General features: G+C 36.4%; 1 protein-coding gene across 5 annotated transcripts in view; it reads right to left on the bottom strand.

Moving 5' to 3' along the window:
• The window catches only part of CADPS2 (calcium dependent secretion activator 2), a 367836-nt gene that overhangs the window by 264220 nt on the left and 82156 nt on the right, over nucleotides 1-21460 (bottom strand). For all 5 annotated transcript variants that reach the window (XM_075208940.1, XM_075208941.1, XM_075208942.1 and 2 more), the window contains exons 3-7: nucleotides 19302-19634; nucleotides 15042-15122; nucleotides 14154-14390; nucleotides 10303-10424; nucleotides 3091-3202 (exon numbers count right to left, since the gene is read on the bottom strand). In XM_075208940.1, coding sequence (XP_075065041.1) covers nucleotides 3091-3202; nucleotides 10303-10424; nucleotides 14154-14390; nucleotides 15042-15122; nucleotides 19302-19634 — 885 coding nt within the window. The remainder of the gene's footprint in view (nucleotides 1-3090; nucleotides 3203-10302; nucleotides 10425-14153; nucleotides 14391-15041; nucleotides 15123-19301; nucleotides 19635-21460) is intronic.

Here is a 21460-nt window from a genome sequence, read left to right as displayed (position 1 = left end):
AAGTAGTGAAACATAATTAATGTATTTCTATTTTATGACAAAGATGTACCATCAGCTCAGAAGCACTGCAATGGCCAGATCTTGCAGGCCACTTCTTGGCTGATGGTAACAGCTATTTTCCCTTACAGAAGAAATGAATATGTATGGAAATAAAAAGATTCTATGAATCAGAATTACCGGCGACATTCTGTAACTTTGGCATGTACGCATATGTGGCTCTATGGATGCCTGATGTATGCCGGACGTAAATCAGGAGCAGATGCTAAAGGTGTCAAGCTGGACATATCTTGAGATGCCTACACAGCTGCTGAAGGAAAGCCCTATTGGTGTAACGCAACTTACCCTTGTGGAAGAATTAATCATGCCTATCAGGAATAAGATAGCAAATCCCAGGATTCCAACTAGGTAGCAGACTGAGGAAAAAGGAGTTGCAACCCCCACCTGGAGGGACTTGAACCTATATTTTTGAAGCCAGGATTAAACTATTACATAATGAAAGTTTTTTAGGTTAAAGAGCTGTAATTGTCAACATCTACCAGCTCCATTTGACCTCCATGCAAGGCAGAAAACATTCTAGTGATCTCTATATGACACATACTGTTCTTTCATGGGAGCTGCCAGCACCTTGACACATATGTTAATATAATATACAGTCCCTAGACCTATGGTGTCTTTACTATACAGACTGCAGATGGTATATTTACTAAACTGCGGATTTGAAAAAGTGGAGATGTTGTCTATAGCAACCAATTAGATTCTAGCTATCATTTTGTAGAATGTACTAAATAAATAACTAGAATCTGATTGGTTGCTATAGGCAACATCTCCACTTGTTCAAACCCGCAGTTTAGTAAATATACTCCCAGATCTCTGGTGATTTTACAGACCCTGCCTACCTAATTTATGTAGGCTTAACTATACACACCCCATATTTCGGGTGGCTTTATAATGGAGAAACCCTTCCCCGCCCCTCAATCTCTGTTGGTGACAAAATGCAGACCACATATTGCTAGTTGAGACCCAACAGAGCACATTACTTATGCTCTCTCCCACTTCCTTTGACAAGACCCTGTAATACCAAACATATAGCTCCTAAAACTCTAATTTGTGGATAGTTCCAGCCATTTAAAAATCAGTGTGGGGGAATCTCCAAACACTCAGCTACATGGCCAGCATCCACCAATCCGTTCTGCTAGGATCTGTATACTGGTTATGACCATATCCAGACAGTGCTTATTTAGCTGAGAGACAGGAAAAAGACACCAGGGAAAAGGGGGATGCTTCATTTTTTCCTGTCTACTCCGTTAACTATACATTATAGCTGTCATTGATCAGGAAAATATGTTATTGTTTTATTTTGTGGATGATATTTTACATGTAATATGATTAAATTCTTTTTTTTTTTTTTAATGATAACACACCAAAGTCTGATACTGCACTAACAAAAAATTCCTTGGTTTATTGATGGAGGATTGAAATACCTTAGAAATTAAATTGTATAATCTGATTCCAAAGAACAGTGACAGGTCACAAGTCAGTTTTATGCAATATTGTTCGCCATATAAAATCCACAAGATTCTTCTATGTAATTGTGTTTTATATAACAATACATTCTCTTATTTTATCTGCAGCTTTATGATCAAACAGGAATTCCATTTCAAAAACTGTTGAGAGCTTTCTTTTCTGTTTTCTTTAGAATAGCCTTGAGTTTTCTTCATTTGTATTTTACCATTTTCCTAAATGTAGCTATCACTAGATTCTGGAATGGCTGCATATCGCTATTGTATTGAAAGGACAAAAAATGTAAACAATTAATAGACTAATGTCTAAAGATCGACAATTATAATTATATACAATCACAAGGAAATTTCCCCATGGGACAACCACTGATGTATTCATGTTAACCCCCAATAGACAAGGGATTTACTTTTTCTTTTCTTTTTTTTTTTTAACCACCAAGCAATCAGGGCTGCAACGTCTCCATTTTCACCAAGTGTATGGGCTGCTAGTACATTCATGTGCATGATGGAGTAATAAACAGACAAAAGAGAAGTTGTGCAATGGTGTTTATCAACATAATATTCTTTCAGAAAGGGATGTCTCTTTGCGCTCACCTTTGGTAATGGGTGAGAATAGACGAATGTCTAAAGTCAAACTTTTTTAATCTGTTTGTTCTTTGAAGGAGCTGGTGGACAGTACTGTGCATTAGGTGTGTTATTCGTTCTTATGTTTACTAGTTGGTCAGTAAGGTAGTTAATGTTTTTGTAATGTGAAAGTTACAAACTACTGTACTTTACATACAGTGACTGTCAGTATGTTAATACTTAGATGTGGCAGAATGTCTTTCCCTGTACTACTGCTGCATAGCTCATCTATTAAGTCTGTTTTGCTGTCAACAGACAAGTAAAATCAATTGATGTAGGTAAACCGAGGTTGATTTACGGAGATGGGTAAATGTTAAATTTGCTTGGGGTGTAAAAAAAATGAGCACCATAATTTAACTAATATGGTATTAATCAGACATGGAAATGCTGCTATATGCTGCATTTGGTGGTTTTATACTGGATTAGCCTACATGGGGTACAGATCTTAACTTTTTCATGGTTTGCGGTATTTGTAAAAAATTAAGTTTACTTTATTATGTGCAGTTTAATGCATAATGTATATATTTAAAGGTGAAGAAAATATAGGTTTAATTTAATTACCATGAAGTGCAATAGGTGTGGAGATACATTATATAAAAAAGAAGCCACTTGGGGCTTCTGTTCCTACAGGTTCCAGTAGAGGGAATCAGGCATATAGAGGTATATTAAACTACAGCCATGATCCGCTCAACTTTTCAACGCTTTATAAACAGATTATACAGTGTTATTTCTAAGACAGCCAGTAACAGTATGTAAATATTTAAAAAATATATGTACTGTATAATAACTGAAAATAAGTATTCGCTGTTATCCCAAGAGAATTTAGTAAATATTTAAACATATGACTGTTTGTAAATATATAGACATTACTTGTCATCACGTAAAACTACCTTCAAAACCTAAAACCTCATAGTGAAATTTTGTTTTAGATTATCACAAATCTTACTTTTCCAAGTTCTTTATCTTCAAGAGCCAGAACACCAGTACTTTCTGTAAAGAGCTTTACTTTAACAATTGGACGAGGATGAGTGGTTGTAAAATCTCCTTGCGTTCCCCATCTGCAAAAAAACAAAAGAAAATGAATCATATTAATTAAGCATTACAAGGGTCCATCCTGAAACTGTGCTGACACTGCTGTATCTAATTCTTCTCAGTAATATTTTAGTTTTGCATTATTTTGTCACATTAATATTATTACCATATGAAAGAGAAAAAACAATTAAACATTGTTATTTTCCTTCCAAGTAATTTAATATGTTTTACTAGCACCAATTCGGAGTTCAGTATACTTTAGTTGAAAAAAATAATCTACTTAATGAGCTTCAATAAAAGGTATGACCCACATAATTGTTTAAAAACGAACTTTATACTACTGTATATCAAATACACATAACAAGTTTGACAGTAAAATAGTTAATACAGAACAGAAACTGTACTATGTGAACTACAAGTGTATCATGCGCTCCTTTCTAAAAGCAGCTTTACCAATTTAGATTAGGGATATACACTTCCCCAAAGAAAAGTGGCATAAAATATGTGACTAAAAATTCAAGCGCCAATAGTGATGTACTAAAAAAAAATGTGTGTAATTAGAGGAACTTGGTACCCTCTGTTACATAACAAGCTAAACAAACTCAAGCAATAAATCCAGCCTAATAATCTTGTATCAAACATGTAAAATAAAACATAAAAATACTTATGTTTGTGACAGAAGATGTTTCCTTTTCTCTGCTATATCATTCGTGCGTTCACAAATTAATATACATATGTGAAAGAAAAAGTAAAAACAAACATAGCGTGATACTGTATAAACGGCATAAACTATTCCACATTCAAAAAGCATGCGTTTTTTGTGATGATATTATAAATATTTCTGGGATCCCTTTCCCCTAAGGGAGTGCACTTACAAAGACAATGGGCTAAACTGCGGGTTTGGAAAAGTGGAGATGTTGCCTATAGCAACCAATCAGATTCATTTTGTAGAATGCACTAAATAAATGACAGCTAGATTGGTTGCTACAGGCAACATCTCCAATTTTCCAAACCCGCAGTTTAGTAAATATACCCCAATGTGTATTCTGTGCTTATCAAAAACAAACACTTTCTTGAATCTATAGAATGTAGTTTCCACCTTCACCTCCAAACTCCCATTGTATATGTACTTAAAAACAATAAAAATATTGAGAGTGTTGTATTTTTTTTTTTTTAACTGAAATAAAGTTTATTGAATTTTCTAAGATAATTGCAAAGGATACAAAAAAAAAAAAGAAATAGGGAAAGGGTAGGACATAAAGGGGAAAGGGGTACATAGTGGGGACGAAACACAACAATATGTCATAAAACACCAGCAATCTAGACATGTATCACTTTGTAGTATTTAAATATAATTATAGTCAGTTGACAAGTAAAACTAAAGATTGGCACTCTAAACATAAGTCACTTTAACTTTACAATACGGAGACTAGTCCATTCCATCCTTGTACCTAGGCCCAAAAGCAAATATTTCTTAAATCAAGGCAGGAGACACTGAGTCGGAGATATCCAGCCTATGGGGGGACTGGGATGGGGCCCCACCTCCGTCTGTGACGTAATTATGCCAGCTACGCCATTTCACTAATGGGGAAGTAGCTGCCGTAGAATACGGAACTCCTAGGGTCTCCATCTCAAAGCTGAAGTTCACTTTAGATATCACCTTAGCCAAAGACGGGGGAGACAGTTGTTTCCAGGCCTGAGCTATAGCAGCTCTGGTTGCAATGAGCACTTGGCCCATCACGTACCTGTCCCAGGAGGGAACGGAGGGGGGATAATGATGTAACAAAGCAAGCTCTGGGGAAGGAGATGTAGGATATCTAAAAACCTTTACCAACAACTGGAAAACCTCTAACCACAGGGGTTGTAGGACTGGGCATGCCCAAAAGATATGGAATATATCCCCTCTCTCAGTGCAATTACGCCAACATGTCGGGGGTACTGAGGGCCAAATTTTGTGCAGTTTCTCAGGGGTCACGTACAATCTATTCAGAAGTTTCACCAACATTTCAGTATGATTAAGGCATTTAGACATTGTGAAAGAGTTTCGAAAAATACGTTCCCATTCCTCCTCCGTGAATACTACCTGGAGATCTACCTCCCATTGGAGTTGAATTTTCGATTTGGTGATAACGACTTGTGAAGTTAAAATATTATACCAGGTAGTTATGCTAGCTTTGTTGTAACTCTTTGTCAAGTTTACCTGATATATAGCCGGGGGGGAACCTATGACTATACCTCTGAATGAGGGCTCTGACAGCCAGTGTCTAAGCTGAAGAAATTTATAAAAGTCGCTCTTCGGTAAATGATATTGTTCACTCAACTGAGAAAAGGAGGAGAGTGTACCTGAATTAAACAATTGGCCTAAAAGTCAGAATCCCCCTAGATACCCATCCCGACAGGTTTAAGTCAGGAATCTGTTTTGATGCTGCTTGTATTGAGACATTTTCCGTGGGTCGAGCAAAACCCTCAGGGCCTTCACACAATCGGTCCCAGACTATCAAGGCGTCCCTGGTGAGAGCGGGCAGGTTATGGGCTTGCGGTCTCCATTCCCGAGGAGCCCAAACTAGATCAACTAAAGGAAAATCAGGATTACGAGCCTTTTCCAGGCCCACCCATGGCTTCCCACACCCTGGGAGGAACCAATCACGCATCTGAGAGAGTAAACAAGCATCATGGTATTTTCCCAGGTCAGGGAGGGCCAACCCCCCCTGTGCTTTCCTCCTAACCATACGCTGCAAGGCCATCCGAGGCGGCCTACCCTTCCACACATATGTCCTCATAACCTTGACTAGTTTATTTAACAGGCGCTGTGGGAGATGGAATGGGAGCATCCGGAACAAGTACATCATCTTTGGGAGGAGCATCATTTTGAATGCCGATATTCTCCCCAGCCAAGAGACCTCATAGCACATCCATGAAGTAGTTAAGGACTGGAGTTGGTCAAGTAATAAAGAGAAATTCTTATCTATCAAACTATCAAGATGTGGGGTAACCTGAATACCTAAGTACGAAATTTCTGTGGATTTCCATATATAGGGATATTTGTCTTTCAACTTCTGTAATCTCTCCTGCGGAATGTTAATGGGAAGAGCCTCCGTTTTGGAAGTATTCAATTTATACAGAGAGGCTGCGCTAAATTGGGCTAGAAGTGTATGGATGGCAGGTAGCGAGGTCTCCGGGCTGGCAACGAATAATAGGACATCATCTGCAAATAAGCATAACTTGTGGGCTTCTTCTTCCACAACCACTCCCACACACTCCTGATCAATTCTCACTTTAGCGGCCAGTGGTTCAATAGCCATGAGGTACATGAGAGGAGACAAAGGGCAACCTTGACGGGTGCCATTAGAGATTGGAAAATTATCGGACAAAAACCCATCGCTAAATACTCGCGCCGATGGTTTGACATACAGCGCCAGGATAGAACTCAGGATCTCCCCGGCCAGCCCCATACGCTCCAAAACCTTGAGAGCGTTGTATTTTAAAAATTTTCTAGTATTCAGAATCCAGTTTTAGTGATGGATATCCCCCCAATGGGTGTATTGAGCATCAAAAAAAAAAAAAAAAGGATAAGATATATATTTTTTCCTTTTTTTCTGATGCTCAATACAACGCTCTCAATATTTTTATTGTTTTTAAGTACATATACAATGGGAGTTTGGAGGTGAAGGTGAAAACTACATTCTATAGATTCAAGAAAGTGTTTTTGATAAGCACAGGAAACACATTGTCTGTGTAAGTGCACTCCCTTAGGGGGAAGGGATTCCAGAAATATTTAGAATATCATCACAAAGAACACAAGCCCTTTCTTTGTTTTTTCTTTCACGTATGTATATTAATTTGTGAACGCACGAATGATATAGAAGAGAAGAGAAAACATCTTCGGTCACAAACATAAGTATTTTTATGTTTTATTATACATGTTTGATACAAGATTATTAGGCTGGATTTATTGCTTGAGTTTGTTTAGCTTGTTATGTAACAGAGAGGACCATGTTCCTCTAATTATACACATTTTTCTTGAGAACATCAACACTATTAAGCGCTTGAATTTTTAGTCACATATTTTATACTTTACAGTAGTACCACAGTATATTAATATTATATATTTCACAACTCCTCCCCCTCCCAAGTACAAATATAGTGCCTGGTAATAGTCAATGACACAATAAAAGTATGTGAAAAAGGTAAAGCCCACTAGAATGCCTATTACGGAATATATAAATTTGCACAATGGTGCTTTGTTGCCCAGGTAACACTTATTCTTACAAAAATGACTATGGCATCTTACAGAAACATCCTTATGATAATAATGAATTTACTGTACTGTGCAGAGAATGCTACACTTGTAGCATCAATAAACTAGTGAAGCAATGCAACTTAATCTAATACTGTAACATACAATTAAAAATGAATGCATTTGTCTAATTTTACACTGTAATGCACCAACAATACGCCAATAATTATGCACTATGCCTTAAGAGCAAAGTGTATCTTGCGCAAAGTGGTAAAATAGTGATGACTCAGGGGCACCTTCAAAACTGGCAACATCTGTAATGCCAGAGAGGTGCCACTGAGCGAGTGTGGTGCCATAAAACACCGAAGGGGGGAGGGCAGCCTGGTGCCAGAGCATGAGGGCAGCCAGAGCACTACCAGAATTCATGGAAAGAGCTTCAGCACTTTTTAGCGTAAAGCAGTCTTTGGAAGGTTAAGTAGTTAAATTGTAGCATCCCCTTCCCTACTGATGCTAAATTCCCCGCTTATCAGGCTGGTGCTGGTTCACACAATGAAGGAGGGACCCTATGCTGCGGGCTTCCTTGTTAAATGATGACCGGTCTAGCCTGTCCAGGCTGGTGCTGATTTCCACTTTAGGAGGCTGAACAGACTCATTGATCACCTGTTTTAGTGGGATACCAACCCAGGCTGTCTAGCAAAGGAACTGGGTATGGATTTTAAAACTTTAAGACAGAGTTTTCAGGGAGTAGCGCAGAGCTGTCTTAATGCATGGGCACGTTGGGCCCAGGAGTCCCACAGGCTTGCCAACTATTCAGTATATTATCACAGGAGATTTAATCAGAAACTTAAAACCCTATTTTTAGGAGGACTAATCAACTCAGCTGTTATTTGCACATGCATTCTTGCTGTTGCGAATACATGTCTTGACGAAAACAACGTACATGTACTAATCATACACAAGCAGACAAAATCAACACACAATTTTTTTAAGCATTTTTTTTTTAAACAATTCTCTGCAAAGAAATTTTGCAAATGTTTGTGTTGAAGTCTTGATTAGTAAGAAATCATTCATAGTAATATTGTACTATGCCATCTATATCTGTATGATTTACCAACTGAGTACCATTTTTATGTTAAATTTCTTGTTTTTCAACTTCAAGGCTCATGTTATATTGTCTGAACGTTTGTGTGGATTAATCTCTGCAGTACAGAATGTTTTTTGAAGCTTAAACACTGATTTTGTTGGAGGTAGCAATAAATAAGCTTCCTTTTATCGATAATTACATTTTTATTCCAGTGAGTATTGTGTAGGTAGGGCCCCAGTGCACTGCTTTGCCCGGGGGCCAATAATGCTGTTAAGACGGCCCTGAGTGAATGAGTCACTTTTGGTATGTGCTGTCAGAGTACTCAAAAAGATCAGTACTGGTATTACAAGCAAAAATATTAATTATTTTGAGAGTTACATTAAGCCAACATATGGTGAAACGGTAAAGCATGAACAGTACACTGTGATAAAATACTTTTCTGGTATATTCAATTAAAATCTTAGCATCTCCTCTTCATATATATCTATCTATCTATATATATCTATATCTATATCTATATCTATATCTATATCTATATCTATATATATAATTCCTTTCCTATTATTACCACTGCCAGTGTACAGCTCCTACCAGACCCCTTCTCATTGCCTAGTACAATAAACACTTTCCAGTAAAGCATCGCTGCTTAGTAGAATTTCCTGGTGCAAAGTCACTACTTCATGTATATTTATCATCCGTATTCTCATACATCATATACACAGTCCCACGTTTACAACCTTGAAGGGTTCAACAAGGCATGGTACAGTGTTGGACATCTTGAAACTATGTTAGCAAAGGACATGGCCCAATGGTGGCCAACTTGTTTATTGTCTGCATAAAAACCAAACCCACAGATAATGTATTATTTAGCATGGTATTTATACCGTTCAACCATCCTTCAGAGGAATAGATAAATGCTAATACATCTCTCTATTGACAGTAATTAGGTGACTGTTTTCCACTGAACTATTGTTCAGAATAAGCTTCAGTTTTTACTGTCTAATATTTGTGCAATTGTTGTCTCTACAGATATTTTCTGAGTATTTTAGAATAATATCTTTTTGACCTTTATTATAATAAATACTATATTGGTGGATACAGTGCTTTCTTATTATTTATTTTTACTTGTTTGTCGCCTGATACAGATATTTGTGTATAGGGAGCTGTCTTCCACTGTTTATTATTATAATAATATTTAAGGTTCCTTAGCGCCTGATAATTTGTATATATTAAATATCTGCTGATAATGATTTGTTGATTGTGCAGGGTTGTTCGATTAACGCATTTTCAAATGAACTCAACCACATTGTTGATACTGTGTAAACCACATAATTATTTTGAGTTTCATAATTTAAAAAAATAAAACCATACATCACATTTGTGATTATGAATGGTTTCCACAACACAAGACTAGCTGTTGCAACACACAAAAATGATTCTCATGGTACAGAAACTTATATGCACACAAAATTGATTTTGACCCACAATGCTCAGGTTCTTTGTAGCAGACAAAATTGATTTTGTGCCAAGAAATCATTTTAATATCTATTCTGTAACCATAAAAATGGGTATGCCTCAAAACTGAATTTTGATACAAAAGAAATCTTTCCTTTCTTGCACAAAATCTATTCCAGAACATTAAACACTTGATTATGTTCATCTTAAGTAATGTTTTTATTACAAAATGTTAACTCCCATAGGAGGTGCGCAGGAAAATCTTTGATGTTCGTGTACTGTAGTAACCAGAAATGAGCACAGCTGGACTGAGCCGTGATGTCCGGCGTCTCATCGTGTGTATCACTTACTGAGGTCTTGAGGCTTCAGCTTGATCTGTCTGGAGTTTTTCACCTCCCTCTACTTCCATCGTACAATACACAATTCTATTTGGAGCCACTGATTTCAAGCCTTGGACTTCTGAGATAACAATCTATAGGAATAGGAAAAAATAAAACACCTTTAGCATAAGATACAATGGTCAAATAATTCATCTTCAGCTAGCAAAAAAACCCGTAAATACATATTACAAAAACAACTAACTCTTCATCTGGTGACCCATGGGCTAGATGTACCCTCTAAACCACCAATGCGTTTTGCTGGCCACAAGTTTCTGTAAGTGCCAAAAACCATGATGGCATTTGTTTGAACAAAAACAAAAAAAAACACCTTCAAACATTTAACAGAGATACAGCTCTGTTCATTGACATACTTGGGACAGATTTGATTAAAAAAATTCCATTAATACTAAGCCTAGCAACTAACTGAAACAATCTACTATATGTACTATGGATAAATTATAAACTTTATGGCATTAATGGTGGTAATAACAAGATATGTGTAGGTGCCATAGCAAAAATCTATACCCCTTCATATACAATCCCTTGTAAGAAATGCAAATATATGGCTAGCATCAAATGAGTTAAATAAGTGTTTTTATATCTGAAATTAAATAAAGAACTTCATCTCTGTATCTCACTGTCCAGCATAATATATTGGGACTGGAGATATTTATAAATAGGGATATAATTTTTTGTTCACTAGTTTTTCACTTTTAGACAATGAAAGCAATTGTCTGATTGGTTTATGTGTTGAATTTCAATCTTCAACAATTATCCTTTGTGTAACTAAAAGAAAAAGGTTTTAAACATGATTTTAACTCCCTGCAGTTTTTTTTGTATTTATTTTTTATTTTTATTGTTTGAGAGGCAAGAACTATTGCAAGCATCATTATAAATCAGAAATATCTTGACATTTTCCACAGAAAGGAGCATTACATGATATAAATATTTGCTATGTGTAATATAATATGAATGTATTATTCATATCTTTATGTTTACAGAAACTGCTTGGAGCCTTTCAGAAACTAAATGGCTGATAAAGAGCAATGGTTTCCCCAGTCCAACATGTATTTCCCATTGTTTGAGTGAATAGGGGATAATTGCATTGTGCCTATTTGATGTTCCCACTGTTTTGGTAGTGTTTGCAGTGGGCTGATATATACACCTGAATTCATTCTATGGGGAATTCATTACCATCAGCCCTAAAAACATCAATATACAAAATAAACTAGTTGAATGAAAAACCTATTTTGGAAAAAGTAGACTTACTGTTCATTCTTTTTCATGGAATCCTCAATGACAGTATCGCCACTGAGAGATCCTGCCTACATATTGGCACATGAAGTAGAGAATTTAAATGATTCTCTCCCATTACACCTATATACATGCTGTTCTGAAGGATTGCTGGAAAATGAATTACATTTTGAATTTCAATTTACCTGACAACACCTCCAAGAGGAAAAACTGAAATTGGGTGTGAATATAGGCTACAAAGTAAGATTTTGATTAGTCTGGATATCCCATTTTTAGGGCATACATACATATATATGTGGATGCTGCCAAAAGTAACCTTGCAAATAGGCTGTACAATATTTGCAACAGAGACTATGCAAATCTTGGCTTTAGGAAATTAACCATTTACAGACAGAAAAGTTCAGAGATCGTGAATAAATGATCTAGTGACGGTTTAAAAACTTTAATCCACAAGGCTGACCATATATAGTAATTTTTCAGTTTCTCAAAGCCTGGAAGTTTTCTCTGCCTCTATCAAAATGTTAACTATTTATATTAGGCATAATATGTATATATTTTACACCACAAAAGTAGTATTCTCCAGTGTCATAACCATTTGGGTGCACATTCAAAATTCCCACTGGAACCTCTTACAAAAGACTGAGCGGAACAGAGTGCATAAGCGAGACACAGCATGAAAATGACAGATAAAAAAAAGTAACAAAGACAGAAACTGAAATTGACAGTTTGAGGCTGTCTTTTCATCCTCCAAATTATCTAATGCGTGTTTCAAACGCAAGTGGCTTTTTTCCACCTGCACCCTGAAGTGCATGGACCTATGACAAGCTGTACAATACTACTTGATAAAGAAAATTGTTATCCAATGAGCAAATCAGAAATACAATTTGAAGTACTAAAGAGAATTGTATTTCATGATCCCTAAATGTGTCACCATACTTTGCTCTAAACTGAACTCCACTGCGAGAATTCAAGGCAAGCCTCATACATCAGTTCTGCCCTTTTCTGAATCACATACTTGCACTCATAGAAGATCCATGACATTGGGATCCTTTCTCCAAAGTCTTAGGTGCACATGTCCAAACAGTCGTCAGAACCCACAGTCTGCAATGATTGCATCACCAACAGCTCTACAGTAGCTAAATATCTAATAGAGGCCATATCTTATTTGTTTTTAGTAAACATATACAGACTGTCCACAGTTGTAGGACTTAAGCTCCCATTGCCAACTGCCTTTCAGAGCACACATGTTATGTGGGGTAATTAAACTTATCCTTTCCTACCAACACCTCTACTGTATATAGATGATGGGAAGCTGGAGGAAAGATGTTCTGCTTCTGCAACTACTTATAAGGGTATAACTATAAATGGGAAACTAACTAGAGTAAGAAAAAAATTAAATATTAAAAAAAAAATGTACATACTACCACCCATTCACCAGTGTCAGAGAAGAAAATTGTAGTGTGATGGCAAAGGAATCTTTTAACACTCTACTACCTCTCCCAATGGGTAAATAGGATCTCTCTCAATGGTGGTGGGGCCAGGGAGGTAGGATATGTTAGTGGTAAATAGGGGGTTCCCCCCGAGTCTCCCCATGGTTTCATGGTTCCCAACATTCTGTAATACACATGTTAAGACTCTGGTGGAGGGGCGCTGTCAGCTAAAGGAAAAGTAAAAAGAGTCTGCTATACATTTACATACAAACCATTCCCAGGGCGTGGGAAATGGGGTGTTACACACATGTTAAAGAAAGACCACTTTTCAGATGGTATACTTATAAATATAGTAATAAGACAAAGTAAGAAGCACAGGGACTCACAGTGGCTGACAACCCTTCATGTGCTTTCAGCAGTTTTATAACTAAATAATAAAGATCCCACAGAGAAGCAATGGAAGGGCATGTCTTCTACATTATAGTAAGTTTCAAACAGAGAATCATCATTACTTGGGAAAATCACATAAAACCAGAAGCACAAACTGTTCTGTAAAATAGTGTCATTCATAGCCTCTATAAATAACAAAAATGCATACCTGAAATGTGAAAAGGCCCTCTTGTGTAAATGTAGCTTTAAAACAAGCCTCTGAGTGTTGTGATTACAAATCAGGACATACTGTATACTAACAGCACAGGTCAGTGGAAAGCATGACTGACACTACGAAAAGGTAGCAGCATAACTAATGGAGCACAAAGGACCATAAACAGGTACGTCCTGTATAACGTAAAATAAGAACTTAAAGAACACATATTTGGTAAGCATTTGTTCTTTTAACAGTATAAACAAGATAGATAACACAATGTTTGGATCTGATTCACAGTTATAAACAGTGTGCTAATCGGAAGGGTTATTAATTGTCAAATCATTAATATTTAATATGACTAGACCTATTGAAAATTATACACAGAAGTAATGTTCAAGCTGAACATTTACCTAAACAAGTGACCTTTCAATGTGCAGAACAGTTATCACAAAAAGACAAAGGCTGTGTTTCGTGGTCAATAGAATTCCCATCGAAAAAAAAAAAAAAGTACCAATATCAACTCCCAAAAGCACACTCACTTTATTTCATACCTCTAAAGTAAATGACAGCACAACATCCGATTTTGATAGCTGAACCTCACTTTCATCCCCGATGTCCAGAAATGCCGAATTCTGTGAACGCTTTAACTTCTGCAGTTTGAACTCCGGGCCACCTTTAGACACTGGAAGACTTTCTAAGTTGGCCATCAGTAAATTCACTGAAGCTCGCAGCTCTTCTATGAATATAACCTCCATTTCTTTAGTTAAAAACTTTGGAAATTTCCTTTCCTTTATTAACAAAAAAAAAAAAAAGAAGTGAAACAATGCATAATTTTTATAAAATCAATCAGGCGTTCAGTGTTTTTGTTTGGAGAGATATATTAAAAAGCATTAACAGCCCACCAAAAACACACACACAGTTTTCGCTTTTCTGAGCAATTGAAAAAAAGCACAGAACTTTTTACATTATTGTATTATATATATGAAATGGCTTTCTTGAAACTTAAATGAATCATGACAGACTGACAGCAGACACTTTAAATTTACTAATGTACTTTAACAGATGTAGAACCAAGTGCAGTAGTAATAGTAATGCCAAAGTTAATAAATATTGTTTGACATTATATGAACTTGAATGTTTGGATAACATTGGAAGAATTTAGAGCCGTAGAACTTTTTTTAATTGATATTTATTTATGTACAGACGCAAATCTTCATGTTTTGCCTCTCTAATGGTTAGCGTGTTGCACAACCAAGTCATTTTTGTTGTGTGAGTTTTTTTTGTTTTGATTTGATTTTTACTATTAAGTGGGTCTTAAGGTCTTAGTAACTGCTTTTTGATATGACCAAAAATGCCAAATCATTTGAAAGTGTTCTTGAAAAACTAATTTGGTCGGTTGTTTGTTTTTTATCAGAGGGACAATTTAAGACACCTTTCACCTTTGCCATTTGTTCTGCCACTTGTAGACGCCCATCAAGTTCTCGGCGGATCTGGGCTGCCTGCTCATCTGCATTATCCAGCTGAAATAGAGAGACCGCAAATATGATTAACACCACAATAAATAAAGATCTTATTACTACAATTTAGTTCATCTTACCAGAAATGGCTAATTTATCTAGTGTGTGTAACTCAAAACATGGTTCTGGTAGACTGGCATAAAGGAATATTTAATTGATGATTTGAAAAGTGTTTTGGCTCAATATCATGGATATAACAAATAATTATTTGATATATTTTTTGCATCTATGATATATTTGCAATTGATGTTCATTTTTGTATGCAGACCTCCGAAATGATCTATAAAGTGAGGAGGGGAAACAAAAAAACAAAACAAACATGTAATGGTAACATTGTACACAACTAAATGTAGTCCATGGACTATAAGGCCATCTGTGTAACATACTTCAATATGTGTCTGAGCAAAATAGAAGGACAACGGGTATGTCTTGCTTTTGCACATGGTTCATGTATTGTTATGGGAGTGCTTGGATTCGGTAATGCCGCCCCTCATTGCCGTTTATCATAAAGACCAAGACACATAAATAGGGAGATCTGACCTAACCATCTACAACTTATAAGAAACTAGAGGTAACAATCACATATTAATGGTAGACCGTTATGAAACTGTTCTACAGTTAATCATATAAAAAGTAGGTAATGTCTAAAGCCACCATATTGTCATTGTTCTACACCCCCTCTTCTACACAGTTAACTGTAGTACAGTTTTCATAGACGTCTCTACTGAGTTGTCTGTTCTTGTGTTGTCTTCTTAGCTTGGTATAAAGATTTGATAACTTCACTGCAATCCTCCAACCACTTGCACATTGGTATAAGGGTATGTTATCTGTGTTATACAGATTGCATTAAGCAGTGTTCTCCCCAGCAATTTTTTCCCGGGTGCTTCACCCGGCTGTTTTTACTAGCCATCCGGCTCTTGGAGCCCAACAGAGTCCTATAATAATAGAATTAACCACTGTTTCTCCTTTTATAACAGACACTGTGAGCACTACAGCCAGCAGTATGTGTTACCCCACCAATCACCAGTCAGACCAGTCCTGGCAGATGTGGGCAATAACGGGCAACATTTTTCATTATTATTGCAAAGTATTACAACTGCCCCCACCCGGCCGCTTCTTAATGCCACCCGGCTAGCAAAATTTTCTGGGAAGAACATTGCTTTAAGCAAGCACATATGTTGTACAATGCACCTATCTGGGTAGCCTAATTAAACCTGAGGGATTACTATTACAGAATGAACTAAATGTGTAGGAAACCCATTTAGGGTCCAAACCATTATACCCGCATATCCTGTTAAATACAAATATTCCAGTACATATCTTCAAAAATTAAAAGATACATTTTGTAATTCTGACGCACAATTCAGATTAGTTTTAAAAACATTGCTATGTTTTAGGATAAGGAAACATTAAATAACTGGTTCCAGTACTGTTAATTATGGAGGGGTTGTAAATATATAAACTATGAAAAATATAATTAGGTTAGAAACACTAGCAAGAACAAATGTTTCGCTAGTTGTGTATAATTATAGTGGTAATATAACATGTCCATCTTCAACAACACCGTACAGTCATCTGATGCATATTAATTAAAACAAAGTAGTAAAAGTGGCAAGGACGAAAAAAATACAAGTTCAATACATTTTTGGTACACATGGTAAATTAAGGGTTTTGTCATTGAACATTTTGGAGACATCATGCAAAATGCAGCGGTGAAGTGATCCAGTTTCAAACACAATGTAAAAGGTGATCAAGTCATTGGAAATTCCTTAAGCTGGAAAAAATCCTGCAACATTTTTAACTTTGATAAAAAGAATCTACCGCATATTTACATAAAAATTAACAAGTTGTAAAATAAATTACAATACGTTGTTTATTTTTTTAGGATTATTATTATTACCAAAAGAAAAGGAAGAGTCTACAGATTCCAACTTCCCTTTTACTGCTGTAGTAACCTTGGTAACATAAAGTATATATTATGGGACTGTACAATCATCATCATCAGCTATTTATATAATGCCACTAATTTTGCAGCGCTGCACAGAAAACTTACTCACATCAGTCCCTGCTGCAGTGGAGCTTACAGTCTAAATTCCCTAAATACACAAACTCAGACAGAGAGACTAGGGTCAATTTGATAGCAGTCAATTAACCTACTAGTATGTTTTTGGAGTGTGGGAGGAAACCGGAGCACCCAGAGGTAACCCACGCAAACACAAGGAGACCATATAAACTCAGATAAAGCCATGCCCGGGTGATTTAAACTTATGACCTCGGTGCTGTGAGGCAGAAATGCTAGTCACTAAGCAACCGTGCTGTCCCCGTACCATAGCGGAGTCCTCTCAGACTGGTATTGAATCTCTACTCAAAAACATTATAAATACTGCTGTTACGCTAACCCTTTGGTCAGCAATGTTGAACAGACAGACTGGAAAAATCAATGTCCCCAGTTTGAAAGATATTCTTGTGCCAACAGCCACACAATGGGCAATTGCTGGTTATTGTTTCAAATTGGACATGGTCTTAACAATGGTTCAAAACAAACCTAATGACAGTATTGTGAAAGAAAAATTGGTTGCGGTGCTACAACATGAAACTTGAGATTTGAAATAGTACATACATTTGCTAAGTAGCATGGTAGCTATTGTTCTCTGCAAAAGGCAGTTGAGAGACTTCAGTGGGCAGAATCTCTGTTAGGGAACTACAGAGGGTACAACAGTAAGGAATCTAGATTTGGGGCCCCAGAGTGACTGAGGGGCCCACCATGACCTGCTTGACTTATTTTAAATTATTTCTTTTTTACCTTTGTCGAAGTCGTATAATTGGATGAACGAAAGTATATTGGTTAATATTGTTTTATTGGTCGATTGCACTCAGTATGCCACGCTACACGTGGCATACGGCGATCGCCCGGTAAAATACGCATGTACACTTCGCATTACATTGTTATTTATATAATTCATATTGGTTCCGTTATACAGTAGTTTATGAGCAGATGGTATTTAGGTTATTATTAGTTTATATATTATGATTATATGTACACTTCAGTGTTATTTAAGGTTCAGGTTATAGGAAATGTGTCATGTCTGATATTTTATTCCCCTATTCATCAGCAGCTGTCCGGTTCCATCGCTGAAGAGATCGCATATTGCATACTCTAGTTATTGATGTTAGGCAATATCTTGTCAGATTGATATCAGACTGTAAAATGCTAATGGACTAGTTGTAACTGGGTTCTGGGCGGGAGAATCATCTGGAATGTTGACCTCAGCCTTTGAGGGGGTTGTTTGAACTAGCCTATGACCTGTTTACCCTGGACCCACCCAAAGTCTGGACCTATAGAAGCAAGCCACGTCATCTGCATTGTTCTCTCTGTAACACTGAATGTATATATAATCATAGCTGCGCTCCTAGTCTTCAGTCTACTCTGACCACAGTGTTCAAGGGTGAATTACTGTTCACTGGTGCCCGTGATAGCACAGCGTAGCGCAGCGGTATGTATGTATCTTTTGGTATTGGCTGTACTGTACTATATAATAATAATGTATTGAACTGTAAACTTTTTGCATCCGATAAACTAAATCACTTTGTGCGTTGGAAACACAATACAATCGCCTATGCAATGCTTATTTGAAAATGAGAGAATTACTTTAATACCTTGTCAATGTGGCGACTCCCAGCCAATGATAGGTAGGGAGTTGCCACACAGTGATCTCCTCAGTCCCACTCTATCATTACTGGGAGCCCCGGCATCTCATCAAGGACAAGACGGTAAGTTAATAGGAGAGGGGGTCTTTCTTTTGTACTGGGCCCCACATATTCTGATGGAGGCCCTGTCCATCGGATTATTTACAGGAATATTGAAGCGTGTAGTAAATTATTGTTGCCTGTGACCACAACCTTACTGCAAATATTTTCTATTCTGACAACCTCCAGAAACCTCTACATATGTTTGTAAGTGTTATTAGTAAAAACTTTGTATAAAACTCATTTATATAACCCAACTAGTATTTTTAGTCCAGTTGTCCTTTATCAAAAGAAGGTCTTGCAATAGACTGTATGATACCACATCCAGAAGAATGGCAGGTAGCATTAGCCTCACACATTGATATATGATAGCTAAACATAAACACAAGTGTGAAAAGACATAATGTGCTACATATATAAACTGCACACACTTACCTGGCAGGCATTGTATAACAACTGATGCTCTAGTTTTTTAATTCCCAAAATCTGTTGAAACATTTCATAAAGTTGTTCCTTACTAAGTATTAGTTCAGATACAGAACTAAGTGCCATCCTGTTTGGTGGTTTGCGGAGATCTTCTTCCCCTCTGTAAATGGCATCATATTTAGCAATCCAAGAACTTAAAACAGTCTCTTTGCTTAACCCAGCAATTTCTGGCAGACTCCGTACTCTCTTTTCAATGTTCTTTTTAAAAACTTCCCTGAAGTCATTGGAAGAGCATCCTCCGTTGTGCACCATTCTGGCAACTAGATCACTTTTCAAGAAAACCTAAATGCACAAGTATAAAAACAGAAATAGCAACAGTGATTATTTTTACTATACACTAGTGGTGTTCAGAGAACCCACAGTTTCTGCTTTATATTTCGAAGACATTTATAATTAATGTTCATAATTAAACCCAAATCTACACAATGACAATAATAAAATAATTTTATATGGTTCTCTTTAAATCTCAATAATTTGCCTAAGAACCACCTTAAATGTGTGAGAAAATGGTATCAGTGGATTTATAAGGATCTTATACTAGAATACTATATATAGTGAATACTTTATATTAGGAAAACAAAAAATATGGTAACTTAACAAAAAGCCTCTGTCAAAATATATGTCCATAGTTTTAAGGATTAGGTAAAGGGAATTAACCTTACTTATGAATACATTTATATTACAGGACAAATACCAGTGATCACGCTGCCAACATACACTGTTAATCGGAGTAGAGGCACATCTGGTGATACGGAGATAACGTCCTTCATATAACCTGAAAAAGCTTAAACTTGATGTCAGCACTAAAATAAGCCGGTCAGCACCTGTAGGTCATATGCTGAGGTCAACAGAGCACGGAAATTCTCTATGCACCCTATAGCCCTGACAAACGTTTTAACTATTAAATGCTGGTAGTGGCTATGAGTGGCTGCCTGTAACATATTCTTATAGGCGGATATGTGGAGTCTCAGGTGCTGACATATGGTCTTCAGGTGACTAGGAATACAGGAGCTGGTATAAAGATGGGGGACACATGCCAGTATAATGGTGTTAGTATACTGTAGGTACACAGGCCTGTAAGTGGAAGCACTGGTATACTGAAGCACAGAAGCTACTGCACTGTGGTATTGATCTAATGCTAGGCACTAGTGGCTAGATTCATTAAGGCATGCACAACTAATGTAAATTGTGTTTTGCTTTGTTTTGGTTTTTTTAAACGCACGTAATTTGGTCAGCTGAACACTAAGTCTAAGTGCACTCTGCTCTAACAGACAATACACTGCAGGTTGCGTTCAATACATATGCTGAATATAAATTCCCAAAAGAACACACAGAAAATAAAAAATTAATTATTGTCACCTGTTAATAATATAGTCACTAAAGTTTTATTTCTGAACATAAAATGCATTTTTACAGTTGCTCCTGATTGTAAACACATGTTCTAGCATGTGCATACGCAACCGTTATCACTAGTAATTTGCACTTACACCTGACCTGTAGCTGGTGCAAGTGATACAACAGGAAAACACGTACTGCCCAAAGCTTGAGTCAGACGCTGATGTATGTGCTCGAGCTTGGAACACCCATATATATATATATATATATATATATATATATATATATATATATATATATATATATATATATATATATATATATATATATATATATATAGCAGAACTCGTAAGAGTTCTGACTTTTATTGTTGAGGAGTAGTTTCTAGCAGACAGGACCTGTAGTGATAAATTGTTTCAAAAAGCTGTCAAGAAAATAAAACTAAATAAAACCTACTCCTCAACAATAAAAGACAGAACTCTTACAAAATGTTTACAAGTAACAAATAAATCACACAGCAATCATTGAAACATAACAGATAATAAATGTTGACTATATAGGCAATGAAGATAAGTGTACTACATTATTTTTGTAAATTACTCAAATGAAGTAATCCATGTTTATTTTCAAGCACATAGATGTTGATTGCATATTCTGGTTATATTATAATGAATATCAACATTCATGGTAAAATAACATCAGTATACTTACATTGTTTATCATAGCAATCAGTAATGCCTATTTATAAGCAGTCAAGCTGTAATTACAGACTA

This window comes from Mixophyes fleayi, chromosome 4 (assembly GCF_038048845.1).
Source record: "Mixophyes fleayi isolate aMixFle1 chromosome 4, aMixFle1.hap1, whole genome shotgun sequence".
NCBI lineage: Eukaryota > Metazoa > Chordata > Amphibia > Anura > Limnodynastidae > Mixophyes > Mixophyes fleayi.
The sequence above is the reverse complement of the archived record's forward strand: the minus strand, read 5'-3'. Positions and strand labels throughout refer to the sequence as shown.